The sequence below is a fragment of the Vipera berus genome, assembly GCF_964194415.1.
Source record: "Vipera berus genome assembly, chromosome: 13".
NCBI lineage: Eukaryota > Metazoa > Chordata > Lepidosauria > Squamata > Viperidae > Vipera > Vipera berus.
In genome coordinates, this window is record NC_138216.1 from 19,385,264 (window position 1) to 19,408,470 (window position 23,207).

General features: G+C 44.4%; 1 protein-coding gene across 1 annotated transcript in view; it reads right to left on the reverse strand.

Moving 5' to 3' along the window:
* LOC308674018 (testis-expressed protein 2-like) overlaps positions 1-21,083 on the reverse strand; it is a gene marked incomplete at its 5' end in the record, with an annotated part of 33,057 nt that extends 11,974 nt beyond the window's left edge. The window contains 7 exon segments of the mRNA XM_081338162.1: positions 6,654-6,753; positions 7,639-7,785; positions 8,686-8,897; positions 12,359-12,677; positions 13,428-13,628; positions 19,780-20,753; positions 20,756-21,083. Coding sequence (XP_081194288.1) covers positions 6,654-6,753; positions 7,639-7,785; positions 8,686-8,897; positions 12,359-12,677; positions 13,428-13,628; positions 19,780-20,753; positions 20,756-21,083 — 2,281 coding nt within the window.
* Positions 21,084-23,207: the final 2,124 nt, after the last annotated feature.

Genomic DNA, 23,207 nt, shown 5'->3' on the forward strand with positions numbered 1-23,207 from the left:
TCCATGATGTCTCCTGGAATCCAGAATTTCCTTCACCTCGAAATGTTGTTCTCCTTCCACCATGATGGGAGGTGGTGGTGGTGGAATTTTTGTTCGTAGGGGAGATTGTTGTTCTCTCTTTATTAGACTGCAGTGAAAGATTGGGTGTATTCGTCTAAGATTTTTAGGTAGTTCTAATTCAACTGTTACTGGGTTTATGATTCTTTTAATTGGAAAAGGTCCAATGTATTTTGGTCCTAGTTTTTTACAGGGTTGGAGAGACTTAAGGTATTTTGTAGACAGATATACCATCTCTCCCACCTTGAACGGTGTGGGATCAGATCTTTTCTTGTCTGCCTGTGTCTTGTGTGCTAATCTAGCCTCTGTTAATGCTTTTCTGACAATAGGCCAGGTGTATTGTAACTGAGCAATCCATTCCTTTAGTTCTGGAATTACCGGTTCTTTTGGAGTTAGATCAGGTATGGGGTTGAAGCTCTGGCCTGTGGCTACTTGAAAAGGAGTGTAACCTGTGCTGGAGTGAATTGCGTTGTTATATGCCACTTCTGCGAAAGGCAGCAGGTCTGTCCAATTGTTCTGCTGAAAATGTACATAACATCTTAAATATTGTTCAAGTACAGAGTTAGCCCTTTCAGATTGACCATTACCCTGAGGGTGATGACTAGATGTCAGTCCTTGGGTGGTTCCTAACAGAGATAAAAATTCCTTCCAGAATGCTGAGGTAAATTGCACCCCTCTGTCAGATATGATGCGTAGTGGTGCTCCATGCAATCTGTAAATATGTTGTACAAAAAGTTTTGCTAATGTTTTTGCAGTAGGAATTTTTGGGCAAGGTATGAAATGGACTTGCTTAGAGAACAGATCAGTAACAGTCCAGATAACGGTGTTTCCGTTGCTTTCTGGTAGTTCCACAATAAAATCCATGGCTATTTCTTTCCATGGGGCTGAGGGATTCGCCACTGGTTGTAACAGTCCTGGCGATTTCCCTTGTAACCTCTTGGCCATTGCGCAAATTTGACAGCTACCCACATAGCTTTCAATGTCCTTTTTCATAGATGGCCACCAAAATTGCCTTTTAGTTAAGTGTAAGGTTTTTACAAAGCCAAAGTGTCCTGCTGATTTTGTATCATGGCACAGTTGCATGAAATTGATTCTCTGTGTGGCAGGTATATATAGCTTCTCCCCCACCCACGGCAGTCCATCTTTAATTGTGCACACATGTTTATTTTTCTGGAACCATTCATCACTTTCCAAAGATTTCCTGAATTCTATTCCAGTTTGGCTATCTACCTTCGGTTTCATTTTTTCTTGTGCCCTGGTGGTGACTGGTGCTGCCAGTTGTTGTTCCGGTACAAGTGGTTTGAAGTCAGTAACTCTTGTGCTGTTATATTGGGGCATGCGGGATAATGCATCTGCCAGGAAGTTCTTTCCCCCCGGTAAGTGTTTGAGAGTGAAATTGAATCGGTGAAAGTGTTGGGACCAGCGGGCTTGCTTAGGAGTGAGCTTCCTGGGCGTTTTTAGTGCTTCTAAATTTTTGTGGTCAGTCCAGACTTGAAAAGGTATTTTATTTCCTTCCAAAAATTGACGCCAAGTTAATAATGACCACCTTAATGAGAATGCTTCCTTCTCCCATATTGGCCATCGTTGTTCAGTTTCTGTAAGTTTCCTGGATGTATATGCGCAAGGTTGCAACGCCCCCTCATCATTTTCTTGTAGTAATACGGCTCCGACTGCTACGTCGCTCGCATCTGCCTGTATTACAAAAGGTTTGTTGGGATCTGGGTGTTTAAGTACAGGTTCCACAGAAAAGAGTCTCTTTAGCCTCTCAAATGCTGCTTGACATTCCATTGACCATTTCAGAGGCTGGCTGGGTTTCACGGGTGACCCCCCCTTCGTTTTCAACAAATTTGTGAGGGGCATGGCTATTTGGCCAAATGCAGGGATGAATTGGCGGTAGAAATTTGCAAACCCCAGGAAACTTTGCAATTGCTTCCGTGTGCGGGGGGGTGCCCACTCTAGTACTGCCCTGACCTTCTCTGGGTCCATTTCGATGCCCTCTGGGGATATGCGATATCCCAGGTAGTCGATTTTTTCCTTATGAAATTCACACTTCGATAATTTAGCATATAAATGGGCAGCTCGCAATTTCTTCAGGACTGCTCTGACTAGTTTGATATGTTCCTCTTTGGTTTCTGTGAAGATAAGGATGTCATCGAGGTAAACCAGGACCCCCTTATATAGGTGCTCTCTCAGTACGTCATTAATTAATTGCATAAAGACTGCGGGGGCCCCTTGCAGTCCAAATGGCAATACTTTGAATTGATAGCACCCCATTGGGCAGTTGAATGCAGTTTTCCATTCGTCTCCTTCCTTAATCCTAATACGGTAGTATGCTTCCCTCAGGTCTAGTTTGGTAAAGATCTTTCCTTTCGATAGGTGGGATAGCATATCCTTCATTAGGGGAAGGGGGTATAGATTACATTCACTAATTGTATTTAGGTTCCGGTAATCTACAACCAAACGAAAGGAACCATCCTTCTTCTCCCTGAACAGAACCGGGGCGGCTACTTTGGGTTTGGCGGGCTCAATAAATCCTCTTTCTAAGTTTTTCTTTATGAATCTTTCCATTTCTGCCATTTCCCTTGGGCTCATGGCATACATCCTGGGTTTTGGGAGTTTTGCCCCAGGTTTGAATTCTATGGTGCAGTCTGTGGGGCGGTGGGGGGGGAGCTCATCTGCTCTTTCCTCACTGAAAACCTCAGCCAGGTCCCTGTATTCCTCCGGTATCTCTGTTAGCCCCTTCTCTTCCCCCACTGCTGCTTTTTCCTCCCTCTGGGTTGGGGGGGTGTTTGGGGGTTTTACGTTTTCCTGTTCCCCTTTTGGGAAGTTGAGTTCTGCAGTCCTCCAGTTTATCCCGGGGTTCCATTTCTTCAGCCATTCCAGTCCTAAAATCATTGGGCATGCCATGCCTGGGGCCACTATAAATGTTATGTCTTCCTCATGGGACCCCAGGGACATGTGGAGTGGTAGAGTGGCTAGGGTAGCTGGTCCCCCCCCTGCTATAGACCCGTCTAATTGACTGAAGGAGATTGGTTGTTTTAGCCTCCTCACTGGGATGCTCAGTTCCTCCACCAGTGTTGGGCTGATGAGGCAGCGGATGCAGCCAGAGTCTATCAAAGCTTTTATTTCATTTGCTTTTGGTGCAGAGGAAGCTAATATAGTTACTGTCTTAAGTATGGGTGGAAGAGGTCCACTTACCAAAGGTTCTCCCTCTGAGCTGTCTTCCGAGGTGTCCACCGCCCCTGCAGTGTAGGCCGGAGTCCAATCCCAGGTTTTGGCAGAAATTGTGGACTCTACAGCCTCTGTCCCCTTCATGGAAGATTCTTTTGGGTTGCCTTGAGACTTCCCCAGCTTTTTGGAAGATGGTGCCTCTGTTTTGCGTGGAGGGGCTTTCGAACGACATTCTGCAGCACGGTGGCCCTCTCTCCCGCAATTGAAACATCCCTTTGATTTTTTAGCCGTGGCCGGTGGGTTTTCCCCCTCACGTGTTTGCTCGAGTGGCGGGCGGCCCGATGGTTTTCCTCTGCGTTGTCTTTTCAATAGGTCTATTTCCACTTCCTCTGCCAGGACATACCAGTCATCGAGATGGTAGGGGTCTCCCCGAGGCAGGCAAGCGTCATACAGGTCGTAGTTTAGACCATCTTTGAAATGGCTGAGGAGGATGTCTTCTGGCCAGTTCAGCTTGCTGGCGATGGCTCGGAATTCTTGGGTATATTCGGCCACTGTTCTCCTGCCCTGCCTCACCGTCTTGATTCTCTCCCGGGCCTTCCGGTCAGCCAAAGGGTCCTCAAATCGTCGTCTCAAGGATGACATGAATCGGTTGAAGTCGTTGAGTTCTGGGGCGTTGGAGTCATGCAGGTTCACCACCCAGTCTGCGGCCATCCCGTCCAGGGCAGATTGCACAATTCGGATGCGTGTTTTGTCACTGGGGATGTCCCGTCCGTACTCTTCCATGTAGCTGAGGACTTGGGTTAGGAAAAATCCCAGTCGTGATGGCTCCCCCTTGAATTTTGCTTCCAGGGGTGGGAATCTTTGGCTGGAGCGTTGTCTGCGCCGCGGAGTGTATCGCTCCTCATCTCGGTCCCCATCTGTGGGTCTGGGGGGGGTGGGTACCGCTGAGTCAGCGGCTCCTGTTCCATTGGACAGCCCTGGGGTTTCAGGTGTTGGGTCCCTTCCGTTACCCCTCCAGTTGCGACCCCAGGTGTTGTGGTTTCCAGCTCTCTCCTCCCTTAGTGAGCTCAGGGTTGTTTTCATCAAGTCAATAGCTTTTTCCAGAATCCGCTCTTCCTCACTGGTGTGCAGGGAGTTCTCCATCTCTTGTTTCCATTCCGGTTGGTGGTCGCTCCGTCTCAGGGTCACTTCTCTCGAAGCCTTTTTCCACTCACTTTTCCTTCCAACGCCCATCGACCACCGGGGTTTTTGTTCGTGCTGCTCCGTTTCCTCCCAGGAGGAATATGATGCCTCAGCTTCCCAATGTTTCTGGGAGTTCGGCTGGGGGGAAGGCTCCTTCTCCGTGGGGCTTTCTTCCCTTCTTGCTTCATCGTCAGACATCATATTTATTTGCAAAATCCCCCGGTAAGGTTCTTCTTCCCGGGTTGACTTTCGTTGCAAGCCCTGTCTAATGTCAGGACCCACCCCAAACCACGTCTTAGGAAGACAAAACTCTTGGAGCCAGGGTTTTAGTCCAAAAGAAATCTTTACTATGACATGCTCGGTTGTAGGAAATGAGACAGGGCTTAATATTTCCACGATGTAAACCCTTATAAAGAATTCCCGGTTTAACCCCCCTTAATCCCCATTTGGTCAGTCCCCCCCCATCCTTCCTCTCGTATCATCCATCTCGTGGGAAAGAGGAAGTTAGGACCCTTTTGTTTATTGCTGTCTACCGTGACAAAACCCAGATGCTAGCCCCCCCTTTTGTTTCCCCAGTTCAAAAGGCTTCTCCTTTCCTTTGAAATGCCTATTGCCGGTTCAATACACATCTATCCTCTTCTCTTCGGGAGATGACAGAATCCATGGGATAATGTTTGAAACATTCCATTTATGAATATGATATAAATGGATTCTGACACATATGGTTTATTGTAGAACAGCGTTTCTTCAACTTTTTCTTTTTCAGGACCCCTTCCCACATTTAAAAATTATGGAGAACCCCAAAAGACATTTGTTTGTGTGTGTTATATTTATCAATATTTACTGTATTAAAAATTAAAATTGGCACATTCTTTGTTGCAAACACTTTTCATAATTGTTTAATGGAATTTTAATATTGTTTTATTTTTCAACACAGGCTGGCAATTTTTATTTTGTGGGCACCTGAGAGGGTCTTGGGGAGCCCCAGAAGTTCTAGGTCCATACTTTAAGAAACACAGCTCTAGAAAAATGGCGGGTGGAAGGAGAAGGATGCCCATTCCAGGCCAATGAATTACATCAGGGATTATGGCTCCTCTCTGAACACAGAAAATCCCTACTTAGTTCTGTCCTCCCTTCTCTGGTTGACCATCTAAAGTCACCAAGGGCTGGTACATCTGTCTACCAAAGCAGATGGCTGCCTTCACAGAGCACTTTATGCCATATGTTTGCTTTACTTTAACTCCGCTGTTGCGATTTGTAATCATGACTCGGTATATTATACCTTTATTCCTTAAATGATGGCTAAATAAACCATGGCTAACAATAGTGTGTAAACCCACTTAATGGTAGGCTAAGTGAAACATTGCCCTAACTCATGTTTCATGTAAACTCAAGCATTTTGTTTTTGTTTTGGTATAGTCCTTAATATATGGACAGAGGCATTCATAGGGAGCATGTGACAACTTGTGGAACATGAGATACTTGGAGAAATTATGCAGACTGACATCGTGAAATACAGATGGTACGACTCTGACTTTGTGTCCACAGAGGCAAGAATGATTTGCTTGGAGGCAAATCATCCTCCCACAGGAATAGTTCCAAATCCAGAAGTGGCTGCTCTTGCTAAAGGAATATATCCAGGCTGGTCTTTTCTAGTGTCTGAATAATTCTTTGTTTTGTCAATTGGATTTCTTCTTTCAGTCATCCATCTTTCCTGTGCACACCAGGCCCCACTATTTCCAGCTATGCAAATATGGAACAGACAACTTGAAAAAGCAAAGCTCCCTTCCGGAGGTGTCTGGAGGAAACCTGCTAGTCCAGGCTTCTCTGCTTCCAGACATTCCAGGTTCACGTTGTAGTGTATACAGGTTTTGCATACACGTGAGGGTCAGTGAATTAAGGAGGCGTGGAGCTGGACAGCTCCACGCAGGAACAGCAAGCAGGAACAGCGTTCGGCGGGAAGCCAGAACAAGGAGACAGCATTCGGCGGGAGAGCCGGATTTAAAGGGATTGGCTGACCAGCCGGCAGGACGCTTGGATTTTAACCCATTGGCCAGGCAGTCACCTGGCCAGGTATAAATGAGAGCTGAAATCCTTTGTTCCCCAGTTCGGCCATGTTCCTCAATAAAGCAACTTAGCTCCTGAACTTGTGTCATCTCTGATTCCGGAACCCCAACGTAATACACGTGGACCATAAGAAGACAGCAATACGAATCATAGGCTGGCTGGTCACCAAAACCTACCTCGGTTATCCACAGTGGGGCTAGAAATGCCAAGTATGTGTGGGATGGAGGTCCCCATCTCCAGATCAGTTAGGATGAGCTCATTCATAAAATATGGCAGCTGCATGAGAGCAAAGGAAGAAGAAACAAACCAAACATCAGGGAAGCCAAAGAGAGGAAGGAAATTGATGTCAAGCTGGCATTCTTTAGCAGTCAATGTCAGGCTCCTAACAGCCACACATAAACAAGAAAGCAAGATTCACAGTGTCCCTGTGTTGGATTTCTTGCAAAGAAAAAGGGACTGGGTAACACAATCTTGGATATCAGATTTGTGTACTTTGCCTTCATTTATCGGAGAGAACATTAAGGTCTCCTTCATGCCTTTGATTCTGTTTCTAACTGCCTCTTGACTTGAGGTGGGAAAGTTACTAGCTATTTAGAAGATAAAAAAGGAATGTCCATCTATTCTTCTGCAGTATTTCACAAATGTCCAGTCCCATTCCCAGAGCCAGCTAATTCTCTGATGTAACCAGCATCAGAGAATTGCGCTGTGTCTCTAGTGCCTTTGTTGTGGTCCACTAGGAACTCAGAGTGCGGGGGACTTTAGTTGAGAATGATATGAGCCAGTCCATCTGCATCCAGCAACATCAGCCTCTCTGGTTGGCAAGCAATGTGAATTGCTTGGTCTAAATATGGTGAGGCAGTCTGCAGCACCCAAAAAATAAATGTCTAGAAGAAAGTATTGGGTTTGCACTCAACTGATTTATTATTTACAAAACCATAATCTAACCACGTGTGCTGAGATGCATTCTAGGCTGAAACGTGGTTGGTGAATTTGTGACTCCGTGTGCTGTGGGAATGTAGGGTGAGGTACGTGCACACAAGAGGGGGATGAGCAAATCTGCCTTTGGAGCCAGAAAGCAATGCCTTCTGGGTATCTCAGCTGAGCAGGCCTTCTTTGCCCCCTGGAGGTTTGTTTGCTCAAGGGGAAAGCAGCTTTTCTCACCTTGATTCTGCCCAGTTTCTTCTGAATTTTGTCTGAAACTTGATCTGCCCAATATTTTTCCCTTAGGAAGTCCCAAAACATTCGCCCAAGCATCGCATTGACCCAAGCTGTAGGGGGGTTGGGGATCCGAGTCTCATCCCCAGGGAACTGAAAGGAACAAAAGGGAAAGCAATCACTCGTGGTCGTATTGGACTGCAATGGCCACATGCACTGGGGAGAACTAACTGCCCTTTAAAGGTGTCACAATGCTAAATCAGGAGAATTGGCAAAAATAAGTGGGGGTGCTTAAGTGCTGGGAAGCACAACATACATAAAAACAGAGTGGAGTTTCCATTGTGTGGCCATCACCGTCACCTTAACCTTTATGACAGACACCCCCCCCCACTTTTGCAAATGTCTCAGATTGCCTTGAGATTATGTGATGTTTTATTTTGTTGGTATGGTATGTTTACCTTATGCGTCTGAAAATTCAAAATTCAAAATATTTTGCAAAATCTGAATACTTGGGGATGGTACCATCAGCTTTAATCTTTCAGCGAATGGAATGTCACATATCTTACCAGCATCCCTAAACTCAGTGCAGCATGTTTTTCTTGTCTTATCAAAATATAGAGATCTTTATTTATTTTAAAAGACTGAAGACCTGAGTTTTGAGGGAGCAATTTTGGCTGAAGCAGAGTATAAACAATTTCTAAATAGCGAAGAATAATAGGTGTCTTGAAAAATGTCCAATAAAAGTTCTGAATAATCAGAGCTCATTGATCACAACAGATATTTTTTGTTTAATTTTTTTAAAAAGAAGCTTTGAAAAACAATTCCTAATCTTAAAATTGTATTTGACACATTTTTTAAAAAATACAGTGTTTAACTTATTCAATTTTATATACACATACAGGTAGTCCTTGTTTAACAATTGCCTTGTTCAGTGACTGTTCGCAGTTGCAACAGGGATGAAAAAGTAACTTTACAACCAATCCTTTGTAAGATCAAGCACACAGTTGCAGTTTCACTTTCACTTTTCCTGGGATTTCAGCAAGATTTCCTCACCTTTTTGGAACCGGGGCTGTCTGCTACATTGGAGCAGGGCTTTGGGTCGGAGTCAGTGGCTGCCGGAATGATTTGGGACATGTACACATTGTAGTCCACTAAGAGTTTTTCTTGACTGCTGAGGCTCAGCTCCTTGGGCCCAGCTGCAGGGGGCAGGTCTTCCGTGCCGTGATTGTGGATCTCCTTTCCTGCAGGAAGGAGCTGGATTACACCTGAGCAAGAGAAGGAAAGGTGGCTATAACAGAGAATGACAAGACTGGCCAGGCCTGGGAGTGCAATAATATCAACATCATGAAATTTGGGGTTGTTAGTTTGTGGAAATAACAGAGGTAGTTGCTGATGCCCAGAATTTGCTGTCCTTTAACAGGAGCTTCTGATGAAAACCACTCAGATTGGGTTTAAGACCAAAGTGGGAAATAAAAGTTAACCCCTCAGTGGGTTCTAATCCAACTTGGTCCTCAATGTTATTTACTTTACTTTACTAAAATCAATCTTACACTTGTTAACTGAAGAAACAGCTGCTTGGTTCAAGTGAAACTATATGAAACTTGCCATTTCTTTATCTACAGGGTGCAAAAGACGACAGCGTCTGCAGAAGCAGTCAAAAAAGTCAAAAGCCCACCCTTTTTTAAATGGATGACTGTTTTTATTCCACCCCAACCCAGGTGGATGCCCTTGCATTACCCTCGGCCTTAGAATGACGTCCCCTGTGCCTAGGATAAGTGTGGCAACAAAGAATTGGGTTGGATTGGAATTGGATTGAGTCAAGACAAAAACAGAGCCAACGAACACTCGGTGCATGTAGTAAGTCATCCAGGCCATTACAAGGTGGCTCCATCGTGTGGTAAAGGTGACACAGAGTTTTTAAACAAGCTGAACACATTTTTGGTAGTTTGAGGAATCAAATAGCATCCTGTCAGGAAAGCTGTGCCCCACCCTGATGAGCAAGTGCTTAGCTTTGATGTCACCTCTGTCCAGAGAACATTGTGGAAAGTTGACATACAGAAAACAGCAGGTCCAGATAACATCACTGGGTGTGTTCTTAGGGAATGTGCAGATGAGTTGGCTTGCGGTCTTACAGATACTTTCAATCTTTCACTGCAGCCAGCAGTGGTCCCCCCATTTTTTCAAGATGGCCATTATATTGCCAGGGCCAAAAATGTCTACAATTACAGGGCTCAGTGACTGGCCTCTGGGGCAATCTTTGTGAAGGAGGGAGTGAATTGCCTATAAAAGTTTGCAAACCCCAAGAAACTCTGTAGCTGCTTGTGGGTCCGAGGAGCTTGCCATTCCAAGATGGATTTCAATTTCCACTCCCTTACATGACACTCTGTAGCCCAGGTACTCTAGACTACTTTTGTGGAACTTGCATTTTGACAGCTTGGCATATAGCTTTGCGTCCAAATGTTTTTTCAGCAATTGTATGAGTTTAACGTGTTTGTCCATCATCTCAGAGTAAATGAGGATGTCATCCAGGTACGCCAAAACCCAACTGTATAAATGTTCATGCAGCACCTTGTTTATGAGCTGCACGAATATGACCAGGGGTCCTTGTAGTCCAAAAGGCATCACCTGCTCCAATTTCATGGGCTGGTGCAGTTTCCTCACTCGCAACCCCAGCTTCCATGCTGTTGGTAGGCTGACCAGGCATTGGATGCACCCTATTGGGGCTTTTACTACCCCCTTTAACCCGAGTGGATCACTACAATATCCACTTGGGCTGTGAGGGAGTGGACGGGTCCACTTACCATCAGGCCATCCTCTCCCTCACTCTCGCTCTCATAGAGGTTCAGCTGCAGGTCCACTGTGGCCGGAGTTCCCTCCCCTTCACTCTTTGGAGGGGAGACCTCAACAACCTGGCACTCTGCTTGCATCTTCTCCTTCCCTTTGCTTGGTGGCTTTTTGGCTTTTTAGCCAGTTTCTCTGGGTTTCCGTCAAAAGTGGCCTTCAACGAGGGGAGGCTGTGGAGGCCTTGGGGCACCCCAATATTCCGGTGGCCATCCCATCCCATTAGGGAACATCCACCACTGGGCACCATACATCGGCCCTTGTGACTGCTGCTGATCAGCTGCTCTGGGTGAATTTGAATTGAATTTGAATTTATTAAATTTATATGCCGCCCTTCTCCCTAAGGACTCAGGGCGGCTCACAACAATAAAAAGTTAAAAACATAAAATACAAAATTTAAAAAAGAATTAAACAATGAAGTAAATACATAACAATAGACCCAGTAAAACCAAATTTAAAACTACAGTCAGTCCAGGCCCGATTGTTGGAACATCCATGTCTTCAGGTCACAGCGGAAGGACCGAAGGTCAGGGGCCATCCTCAGCTCCAGGGGCAGTTCATTCCAGAGGGTCGGAGCGTCCACAGAGAAGGCTCTCCCCCTGGGGGTCGCCAGCCGGCATTGCTTAGCTGATGGCACCCTGAGGAGGCCGACTCTGTAGGAACAAACCGGGCGATGGAAGTTTGATAATGGCAGCAGGTGGTCTCGCAAGTACCCCGGGCCTAAGCCATGTAGGGCTTTAAAAGTGATTACCAGCACCTTGAATCACACCCGGAGGACAACCGGAAGCCAGTGCAGCTCGCGCAGGAGTGGTGTAACATGGGAGTATCGAGAAACTCCCATAAGCACCCGTGCGGCCGCATTTTGCACCAGCTGAAGCCTCTGGGTGCACTTCAAGGGCAGCCCCATGTAGAGAGCATTGCAGTAATCCAGGCGAGAAGTGACGAGGGCATGGGTAACCGTGCACAGGGCAACTCGGTCCAAAAAGGGGCACAACTGGCGCACCAGGTGAACCCGTGCGAAGGCCCCCCTGGTCATAGCAGCCAGATGATCCTCCAAGTTAAGCCGTGAATCCAGGAGGACACCCAAGTTGCGAGCCCTTTCAGAGGGGGGCAATACCTCCCCCCATCAAAAGAGGTGGAACATGTTGGACAATACAAGATGCTGGTATCCACAGCCACTTGGTCTTGGAGGGGTTCAGCCTGAGCCTGTTCCTTCCCATCCAGACCTGCACCGCCTCCAGGGTGGTGGGGCGGCTGCTGGCTGACGGCCGGCAGCTCCACGCCCTGGGTTGGGACCAGGCTGAGGGGAGTTAGCCAGTTGAGCCCTAGCCACCCCACCAGTTGCAGCCGTCACATTACGCAATCCAGCGGGAACCTAGCTTTGGAGGCCTTTCGTGCCCCTTCTTGCCAATACTCCAGGCTCAGCTGGCTGTAGGCTCCTGCCATCCCTGACCATTCCAGTGATGCCAGCTGCTTCATCTTCTCTGCTTTCACCTTTGGCCAGATGGAGGCTGCTTGGCCACCGGGAATCCCCTGGGCTCCAATCTGGCTTCCCTCTGTTGCCCCTACCACAGCTTTGGCTGGCTGCTCATCCCTCCACTCCATTTTGGGCAACTTCCCCTTATCTTATTTTAACTTATCTTGTCTTGTCTTGTCTTGTCTCGTCTCGTCTCGTCTTATCTTACCGTATCTTACCTTACCTTACCTTATCTCTCATTTCATTTTATCTTACCTCACCTCAGCTCACCTCGTCTTATCAAAATGCCATTCAATTTAAACAAAACATGATGCCATCCCAGGATTTCCTCATTCTGTTTCTAAATATAAGAGGCAATCAAATCAAGGAACCCTGGGGGTTGGACCCATGGTTCCCAGCCTGCTTTACCTGAGAGGAGTTCACCTTGGCTGGTGTGGTGTAGCTCATGGTGTTCAACTTGGCAGGCTCTTACGAGATATTGGTACCACTCCTCCTTATCCCTACCCGTTCTGCCAAAGAGATAAAGTGTCCTTTCTTGGGCCTCAGCTGGGCACTGCCCTGTTACTTCTTTCTTCTTTGGCTTCTCCTCTCTTGGAGAATCCACATCTTGGTCTTTTGTTGCTAGTGCTTTGGTTTTCAGATCCACTTGTTCTGGGAAAAGAATGCATATGGGATATTTTTTGTTCCACATCCTTTTGCGAGCCAGCCCAGGTGGGAAGAGGAAGACCTGAAAAGTAACAGACAATCTGAAGTCACAAGAGAATCAAGTCACCTTCTCCATGGAAAAGCAGCTTGAATTACAGAGCAACCTTTTCACAACCCAAATGCCATTGCGTGACCTGACAATCGCCTTGAGGAGTCCTGGGTGTCCTATCTTATGAACTTTGGCATTTGAAGCCCATGAAACCTTGCCTTAGAAGGCCCAAATCCTGTGATCTCATAATAATAATTTTTATCCTAAGACATCTCCCCTAAAGTTCCCCAAATCTCACAGGAACGGATCACTCTATGAGTTCTGAGCCAATCCAATTTTAACTTCCTTTTGAGACAGTTTTGGGGGTACTTGCTGCCCAATCATCCTATTTTATAAGTATTTTATAAAATATGTTTGAGAAGTTGGTATGACAGCTAAGAAACTAAAGCCAAAGGCAAAATAAATGCTGATAATGTGGAACACTTAAACATTTAAATTAAATGATCTTCCTTTTGACTGAATGTCTTTTTAAAAACCCAGGATCCAGCTTGAATCAGTGCAGTAGGTAGAGAAGGACTTTAATCCCTTCTGGATTGCGCTAGAAGAAGGAATGGGAGGTCTTCCCGTGGGATCTCAAATGCCCCCAACTGATCTAAGACTGAACCATATCTGCAGTGCGGGGATGAAAGGATGAAAGCTCTCCTGGCCTTTCCACCAAATTCCCAATCTGTACTTACTACACATATCCACCGCCCTGTCAGCTACGTTGTTGATGAATCTTACCTTGGCTCCACTCATATCATAAAGTTGGTGGGTCACAAAAGCCACCTCAAAGTTTTCTTCCCCAAAGGTGGCCCGCCGAGGGATGCTGGTTTGGGGATATGAAAATGTCAGGTTCGAGTTTTCTAAGGTCACAAATATGGAATGGGTAAGAGAAGGATGATAAATCTCAGGGTCATAACAATGCATTTTGTTCATCCAACCCTGGAAAAGAACAATTAATTTTAGTCAGGGAATGTCTAAAACAAGAGTAAAAACCTATCTGTCACTATTCTGCTTGATATTATTTATTGACCTGCATTTGCTGGAATAAAAGAAGCAACTTTCACATTCACTTTAATGTATTTCTTCAAAAGTACAGATGTGGGCAACCTGAAATTCCAGTTCCTGAAAAACATCTCAAAGTTCTTTTCTCCATTCCCTCTCCTCTTTCTGGCAACTGCAGGAGCAAGGTCCTGCCATATTGGTAGAAGAACACATTGGTTACCCACCTCCACGTTAAAATCAGTTTTCCATGAAAAAAAAAGTCCCAGAGAAATTTGCCTGCATATTTTTCCTAACAATATAATGAAAGAGAATCTGCTTCCTACATTTCGGCCTGACTGTCTTGACTCACATTTCATCACTGTTTCTCCTTCTCTTTGCATCTACTTTAGCTATCCACATTTCCCAATCTGATGTCTTCTTTGGGATTTAATGAAGGTACCCTCAAATTATTGCAACTGCTTGGGTAATTTTTCATGGCCAGTCTCAGAGATTGGAAGTGCTGGAAGGCTATATCCTGTTCAAATGAAACAGAACCAATGCACCAAAAAAGGGGGGTAGGAATTGCATTGTATGTGAAGAATTACTATAGTTCTACAGAAATACACAATACTAGGGGAAAAAGCCTTGTGAATATTAGAGGCAAAAGAAATGACATTGCTGTTGGTATTCATCATAGGCCAGAATCAGAATCAGAATAGAGCTGGAAGGGACTTTGGAGGTCTTCTAGTCCAACCCCCTGCTCAAGCAGGAGAACCTGTACCATTTCAGACAAGTGACTGTCCAGTCTCTTCTTAAAATCTCCAATGATGGAGCGCCCAGGATTTCTGAAGGCAAGCTGTTCCACTGGTTAATTGTCCTCACTGTTAGGAACTTTCTCCTTAATTCTAGGTTGCTTCTCTCTTTCATCAATTTCCAACCATTGTTTCTTGTCCTGCCCTCTGGTGCTTTGGAGAATAGTTTGACTCCCTCTTCTTTGTGGCAGCCCCTCAAATACTGGAATACTGCTATCATGTCCCCCCTAACCCTTCTTTTCTCTAGACTTGCCAAACCCAAATCCTGCAAATGTTCTTCATATGTTTTAGTCTCCAGGCCTTTGATCATCTTAGTTGCTCTTCTTTGCACTTTTTCCAAAGTCTCAACATCTTGTTTGTAATGTGGTAAGCAAAACTGGATGGAGTATTCCAGGTGTGGTCTTACTAAGGATTTATAAAGTAGTATGAATACTTCAGATGATTTTGATTTTTGTGCCTTTGTTTATACAACAAGGATTGTATTTAGCCTTTTTGGCTGCTGCCGCACATTGCTAACTAATGTTTGAATAGTTGTCCACTAGAACTCCAAGGTCCCTCTCACAGTTACTGTTTTTGAGCCAGGTTTCGCCTAGCCTGTAATTAAACCTTTGGTTTTTCCTGCCTAGGTGTAAAATCTTGCTTTTCTCTAGATTAAATTTCATTTTGTTGGATAGGGCACATTGATGAGTTCCCCTTCTATTCCCTCATCTAAGTCATTTATGAAGATATTGAAGAGTACTGGGCCTAAAATGGAACCTTGTAGTACCCCACTGCTTGCTTCCCTCCGTGTAGATGTAGTACCATTAAGGACGACTTGATGAGTGTGGTTTGTCAGCCACAAACCTATCTAACTTACCAAGAAGTAGGTTTTGGTCTACTTTGTCAAATGCCTTTCTGAAGTCTAAATATACTATGTCCATAGTATTTCACTGGTCTACTAATTTAGTCATTTTGTCAAAGAATGAAATAAAATTGGTTTGGCATGATCTGTTTTTAAGAAACCTGTGCTGGCTTCTAGTTATGACTTTATTTGTTTCTAGATGTTCACAGATCTGCTTTTCCCCCCATTATTTTCCCAAGTATTGATGTTAGGCTGATTGGTCTGTAGTTTCCTGGGTCTGTTCTCCCCCCCTTTTATGAAAATGGGAACCACATCAGCTCTTTTCTAATCCTCTGGTAGTTTCCCAATGCTCCAAACTTTTTTAAAGATATGATACAGTGGTTCTGAGATAACATCTGCCAGCACCTTCAGAACTCTGGGATGTAATCCATCAGGTTCTGGTGATTCATATTCATCAAGATAAGACAGGTGTTCTCTTACCATTTTCTTGCTTATTTTAATTTTTATTTCTAGTCTGTCTTTTACAGTTACGTTTTTGGTAGGTTGGGCTATAATTTCTTTTTGTATGAAGACTGATGCAAAGAATGAGTTAAGCAGCTCTGCTTTCTCTCTGTTGCCTGTTACTTCCTTGCCGTCTTCTCTCTTTAGTGGACCAACTACTTCCTTGACTATTTTCTTGTTATTAATATGTTTCTATTATCTTTGATTTTTGTTGCAAGTCTTTGTTCATTTGGAGCTTTTGCTTTCCTGACTTCATCTTTGCAGATTCAGGCTATCTGCTGATATTCTGCCTTAGTTATGTGTCCCTCTTTCCATTTTTTGTACTTATCCTTTTTGTCTTTCAGTTTATCAGAGAGATCTTTGTGCAACCATGCTGGTGTCTCACAATACAAGGGAAGCCTTCTTGAAAGTATTTGGATGAATATTAGAGGAGAAAGAAATGACATTGCTGCAGGTGTTTATCACAGGCCACTTAGCCAAGAAGAGGAAAGATGAACTCTTTGATAGTTAACTAATGTGTGCAGGAAACACACCATTGCAATAATGGGGGACTTTAACTACCCCAACATCAACTGGGAAACAAATTCTGCAGTGAGCGGGAAATAGAACAGGTTTCTTGTATTCCTGGCTGACAACTTTGTCACTCAAAAGGAGGTGAGAACTAGAGAATCAGCTATACTGGACTTAAACCTTACTAATAGGCAGGGCTTTTTTTGTCATAGAACGCTCAGAACGGAGTTCCGGCACCTTTTTTGGATGGAACCTTGTAGGGTAGGCAAGGCGGGTTGTATGACATGTGTGAGTTCCGGCACCTTTTTCTTTTACAAAAAAAGCACCGCTAATAGGGATGAAATGACTGAAGGAGTGGAAGTTGTAGGAACTTTGCAGGAGTGACAATGTCATACTAGAATTTGCCATGATGCAGGCACAGGTGACTGAACTAAGTCACTTGAGAGTTTAAGAGAACTGACTTCAACAAACTAAAAGAAAAAATAGGAAGGATTCCATGGATGGAAATCTTAGGAAGAAAAACAGTTCAGGATTTATTTATTTGAATTTATTTTCCACTCATCTTGTCACAAACGACTCTGGGTCACTGAAATGGCTCAGCATGAATGGGAAACTCTGAAAAATGAAATACTAAAGGCGAAAACAAAACAATACCACAGAGAAAGAAAAACAAAAGACACCAGACAAAACCAACACGGTTGCACAAAGAGCTCTCTGGCAAGAAGGAAAAGTATAAAAGTAGAAACAGGTTCAAATAATTAAAACAGGTCTTCAAGAAAAAAAAACTGGACGGCCATTTGCATGGGATGCAATAAGATCTCTTGCCTTGGGCAGGGGGATGGACTGGAAGACCTCAGAGATCCCTTCCACCCCCTATGGTCCCATGATTCTATGAAACAATTTCTTCCCTGTTTCAAAAGAGGCCCTCCACTTCCTTCCCATTTATTAAAAAAAATGATGCACCCCCCCCCCCAAAAAAAAATGGATGGTCCCAATCCTGAGAGCCTTCTGTACAGCTGTGAAAAGCAGATTCTTCCCATCAGGTACTAGGTTGGGAAGCAAGCTGAGTCCATCCAGAATGAGAAGCTTTTTAGCAGTTACAGTAGGATTTGGCCTCAGTTATTTAGTTATCCTTCTGTTTTGCTATTCAGTCAATCTAGCTTTAGTTCTCGCTGTTTCTTGTGGTTGTTTTTACCTTTTTATGCTTCTATCTAATCTGCTCAGAGCTGCTTTTGCAAGTTAGGTACCACACACTAAAGCTGCAATAAAGTTATGGTTATTTCCTCTCCCCCATTTCTTCTGCCTCCCTACAGCCCTGGCATAACCTGGGGCAGAGACCACCAGTCCAAGGGCACTGGGCTAGGCTGGACGACAATTCCCATTGTTCCAAGCCAGACCTGGTTCTGTGTCCTGGCAACAATCGCCCTAAATACCTACAAGTACATATCAAAGAGGGCAACTTGCTCAGGAGGCCTGTGGCTGCAGTGGTTGCATGCTGGCTTGGAGGAGACCACGAGCAATGTTTGTGTCAATTATATCAAACAGATAATTTGCTCTTTTGGCTGATGGATTTCAGTTTTCCCATTGAAGGATCTCTGCCGGCCACGGAGGAAAAAATCCTACAGAGGGCTATCAAATAACAAGAAAGTGTTTATTTGATATAAACAAATAAAGCTATTCAATGGAATCCTATGCATAAATTCAATGGAATCCTATGCATAAATCACGTGAAGTACTAATACCACTTTACAATGCCTTGGTAAGGCCACACCTGGAATACTGCATCCAGTTTTGGTCACCACGATGTAAAAAAGATGTCGAGGCTCTAGAAAGAGTACAGAGAAGAGCGACAAAGATGATTGGGGGACTGGAGGCTAAAACATATAGGGAACGGTTGCTGGAATTGGGTATGTGTAGTTTAACGAAGAGAAGGGTGAGGGGTGACATGATAGCAGTGTTCCAATATCTCAGGGGCTGCCACAAAGAAGAGGGAGTCAGGCTATTCTCCAAAGCACCTGAAAGCAGGACAAGAAGCAACGGATGGAAACTAGTCAAGGAGAGAAGCAACCTAGAACTAAGGAGAAACATCCTGACAGTTAGAACAATTAACCAGTGGAACAACCTGCCTCCAGAGGTGGTGAATGCTCCAACACTGGCGGTTTTTAAGAAGAGACTGGACAGCCATTTGTCTGAAATGGTATAGGGTTTCCTGCCTGAGCAGGGGGTTGGACTAGATGACCTCCAAGGTCCCTTCCAACTTCTTCTTCTTCTTATTATTTATTTATTTATTTTATTTTTTATTTTAATTCCATTTATATCCCGCCCTTCTCCGAAGACTCAGGGCGGCTTACAAGCTTAGCAATAGCCTTCATTCTATGTATATGCCTGCTTATTAGGGCTTTCGCCCCCCCCAAGCGGCATTATTACAAAGTCAGCTTAATTGCCCCCAACAATCTGGGTCCTCATTTTACCTACCTCGGAAGGATGGAAGGCTGAGTCAACCTTGAGCCTGGTGGGATGCGAACCTGCACTAATTGCAGGCAGCTGGTGTTACTTAAGGAGGCATTAGCCCACTGCTCCACCAAGGCTTCTTCTTCTTCTTCTTCTTCTTCTTCTTCTTCTTCTTCTTCTTCTTCTTCTTCTTCTTCTTCTTCTTATTATTATTATTATTATTATTATTATTATTATTATTATTATTATTATTATTATTATTATTATTATTCAAAATTTATGCAGAATTTTCTCAGAATTTTTCAAGGGAACGCTCATCCCATCTTGCTTCAATCTCTAGCACTATTAGAACTAAATGTTCTAAATTTTAAAAATAGCAACATCTTTCATTTTTCTTTTCTCTTTTCCACCTTAAAGCTGAATAATTAGCAATAATTTATCTCCATGAAACATTTCAAGTGTAGAGGAAGGCTGTGGCTCAAGTATTGGCATGCTGGACTTCAGGGGACTATGGGAGAAGGAAACTATTGTGTGTCAGGCTATACAAGTAGTCTTCACTTTGTGACCACAATTGGGATTGGCAACTGTCACTAAATGACACAATCACTAAGGAGACATCATGTGACTCCAATTCACAATTTTATTGCTGACTTCTCCATTGAGTCTACTTGTTGTAACCCAGCTGTGAAGCACACAAATGGTGACTGATCATGTGACTGTGTGACACTGCATAAATGGTCATAAATGCAAGGACTGACTGCATTTGCAGCACCACTGTAACTTCGGCAGTTTACTAAACAGAGCAGTTGTCAAACATGGTCTGCCTGAATTTGCTTTTTTGAAGAAACTCAGACTTCTGTCATCGTATCCCTTTTCCTGCATAACCCAAAAGAGCCAGTTTTCTAAAGGAACTGAGAAGCAAGTTCAGAAGCCAGCCAAACCCTCTGGGCCTCCTCCCACTGATTGCAAAGAAACACCAATGACCCCACCCTACCTTGAGCACGTGGGGCTCCCACGGCTGCTGAGGTATCCCTCGCAAGGGTGGCCTGCCCTGAGGAGGGGGGCTTTCCTGTGGGGACAGGGCACGCTTTGGCACCAGAAGCAAAATAACCAGGAGACCAAGAAGGAACCCACAGGCTAAGCCAAGGCAGAGGCCAGAAATATAAGGAGGCAAAGGGAGGACCAGGTAATTGTAGGCCAAGATGGCAATCCAGGTGAGAACTTTACATGGCACTGGGTTGCAACACCTGGGGGGCTGGACTGGCCCAAGAGGTGAGAGAGTCTGCATTTTGCCAGGGGCCTTGCTTTTTTTCTCAGCCACCTGGAAAACATCCCCACAGGGGCCCTCTTCACGCTGGCAATTTGGAGAAGAGTCCCACTTCCGCTCTTCCATTTCCCCTCTCCCCGACGAAATGGTCTCAGTCCAGTCTGTCTCTTGGAGGGGGTGTTCCAAATTGCTCTCCAAGATGGGAGACTCCCTGAAGTGATGAGAAAGGAACTCAGGACCCTGCTGGTGCCCGGAGAGGGGTAATCGGAGCTTGGGGGACACGTTATTCTCATCCCCAATCATTTTGCTGAGCCTGCTGAGTGGCTCCTGCATGGCTTCTGAAAACCTCCTTTTGGTGTCCTCAAACTTGGCTTCCTGAGTCTTGAAGAAGCTGCCCTTGCTCTCTGAAGGAGAACGGTTGGGAGATGATGGAGCAGTCCTGGAATCGCCATTTTTGTTTTTGGGCTGGGTGATTTGTCGCCAGAGTTGAATGTTGAGCTTAGAGTCTGATTTGGACAGTGACACCTCGGTCTCCAAGCGGGAAATTTCAGTGGAAATGGATTTGACCAAGCTCAACAAAGGTTGGGATTTGAGAGATGGGCCTTCCTGGGACTCCATTTCAGTTGAGAGGGATTTCACCAAGTTGATTAAGGGTTTGGGACTGTGTGAGTTTTCCAGGCTAGTTGCTCTCTGAGATGCTGAGTTGGAGATGGGGAGTGGGAAATGGGGAGCGTGGATGAGAAATCTGATTCAAGAGGAAACAAAGGAGAGGATGACCCACAGAAGGCAGGCTCTTTGTGCACATCTTCCTCAAAGAAAAACCTGCTGGCTAAGTTTGGAGCTGGAGCTTCCTCGTCTTCTAAGGCAAAAATCGGCTCGTTTCCATATGCATCTTCCCACACAATGTCTTTTCCAGACTCAGCAGCTGAGCAATGGCTTAATCTTTGGGAAGGATGGCATGTTTCTTCCCAGGAATGGGAAGGAATATTTGCTGCAGAAGGATCTGAAGGCATCTGAGGATGGTCAGTCATCTTTCACATGCTCCCTGGGGCTGAGCCTATGGAATGGGAACAAATACAGATGCTGAGAAACTTTAAATTCCAACCCAAATTCCTTCAAAGCAGCCATTTAGTCATTCATTTATCTTGTACATGTTGACCCCTCACATCCCAAAGTAATACTTGTGATGCCATTCGGCAGATATGCTCCAATTGATTTAGTTTTTATTAATTTTAGATTCTCTTAATTAAAAATGGGGGGAGTTCACACCTTGCAAAGCAAAAAAGCTAGCCATGTGTATCATCTTCATTTCTAGTTGTGTTTCTTTTCCATGTAGGCTCCCTTGAAAGGCAACTTGGCCAGACTCACCTTGCAGCTACTTATTTTTAGTGTGTGTATAATTTCAGAACGTGATCACTGATTCCATAAATGTGGAGACTCTTGAGTATTAGGAAAATCTTTATATTCATGTATGTTGTGGGAATATGTAAAAAGGGAGATTCCTGGGTCAGGATGGGGTGGACCTTATGGACCTTTTAAGGGTCAACCAACTTTATGATTCATCATCTCTTTCACAGCATTTTTGTGGTTGTGACTTTCCCAAAGTATCTTGGGAACTGCAGTCTAATGAAGGTATTACACAGTCTGGAACTTCATGTTTTGTTATCGATCTAGAGACTCCAAGGTTCCATGAAGAGGGAGAACAGGTGACTATATTTATTTATTTATTTATTTATTTATTTATTTATTTATTTATTATTTAAACTTATATACCGCCCTTCTCCCATAGGACCCAGGGCGGTTCACAAGGCAATTAAGACAATATAACAATACAAAAGTTAATAACAAATTAAAATAAATTAAATTATCCTTGATTGAATCTAAAACCCTTAACTCTAATTAAAAACCCCAATTACAATAGGTTAAAAATTAAAAGTTCTCAGTCCTGGCCGGAAAGCTCAAAGAGCCAGGTCTTCAGGTCATGCCTTCCAATTTTAAGCCAGAATTTCTAACCACTATTTGCTGAGCAAGCGGCAATAGCCTGGTGTATTCCTAATGCTTACCCATCCATAGGCATGTTCCCCACTTCATTAAGTAAAAAAAAAACTTTATTGCTCCTTATCACATAAATCAGTCTTGTGTCATGGATCCGACAGAGATGAATAAAGCAGAACTCCGAGGCTTGCAAATTCCTTAAAGAACGTATTTATTAGTTACAAAGTATCAGCACGGTCAATAGTGAAACCAAGTCTGGGTACACAAGTAACAATTTCCCAATACAAAGTTAAATGTCCCACCCATAAAACTATGCAAGCGACTACGTTCCCCAATATGATTATTTGGCAGGCTTTTTATGCAACACCCAGTCCCTAGTCTCGGGAGCAGCCGATAACCTTGGTTCCCACGGGACAAAAGATTATTTTGACTAATCAAGCACCTGGGCAACCCCCCCCTCCCTCCGTTCTATGTGGCAACCTAGCATGAGAAGGAAAACGGCTGCAGCCATGCTCATTTGTAGAGTTGGCAGTCGGCCCCTCTCAGAAAGAAAGAGCCTCCTGTAGGGGAAACAAAATGCAGGTCAAGTATTTCCTGGAGGCTTGGGAGGATATTTATCGTAGAACATTTTTATTAATCTCTGCTTTCACATTGGTACATTTCATCCACATAGCTTCTGGCAGGAGGTAGCCTTTCCACTGAACGAGGTACTGTAACTTTCCCTTGTATAACCTAGAATCGATAATTCATTTTATTTCATAACGTGTCTCCCCCTCTACCACTACAGGACCTGGCAGCTTCTCTGGAACAGGTCTTAAAGAGGATTCTGACACAGGTTTCAATAGACTACAATGAAACACAGGAAGTTTCAGTTCCTCTGTAACAGGGTTTATGACCTTAGTGATGCGAAAAGGACCAAGGAACTTTGGCCCCAATTTTCTGCTGGGTAACTTTAACCTTAAATATTTTGTTGAAAGATAAATCAAATGCCCAACACGAAAAGGCTTCTGAGGGGAGTGTCACTTATCTGCTTGCTCCTTGTAAACCTTGGGGGCCTTGGTCAATGCTTTTTTCACACTCACCCAAACCTTCTGGAAGGATGTCAACCATTGATCCAAAGTCTGGGAAGTAGGAGGCTCCTGGGGTACTCAGGCATGGGC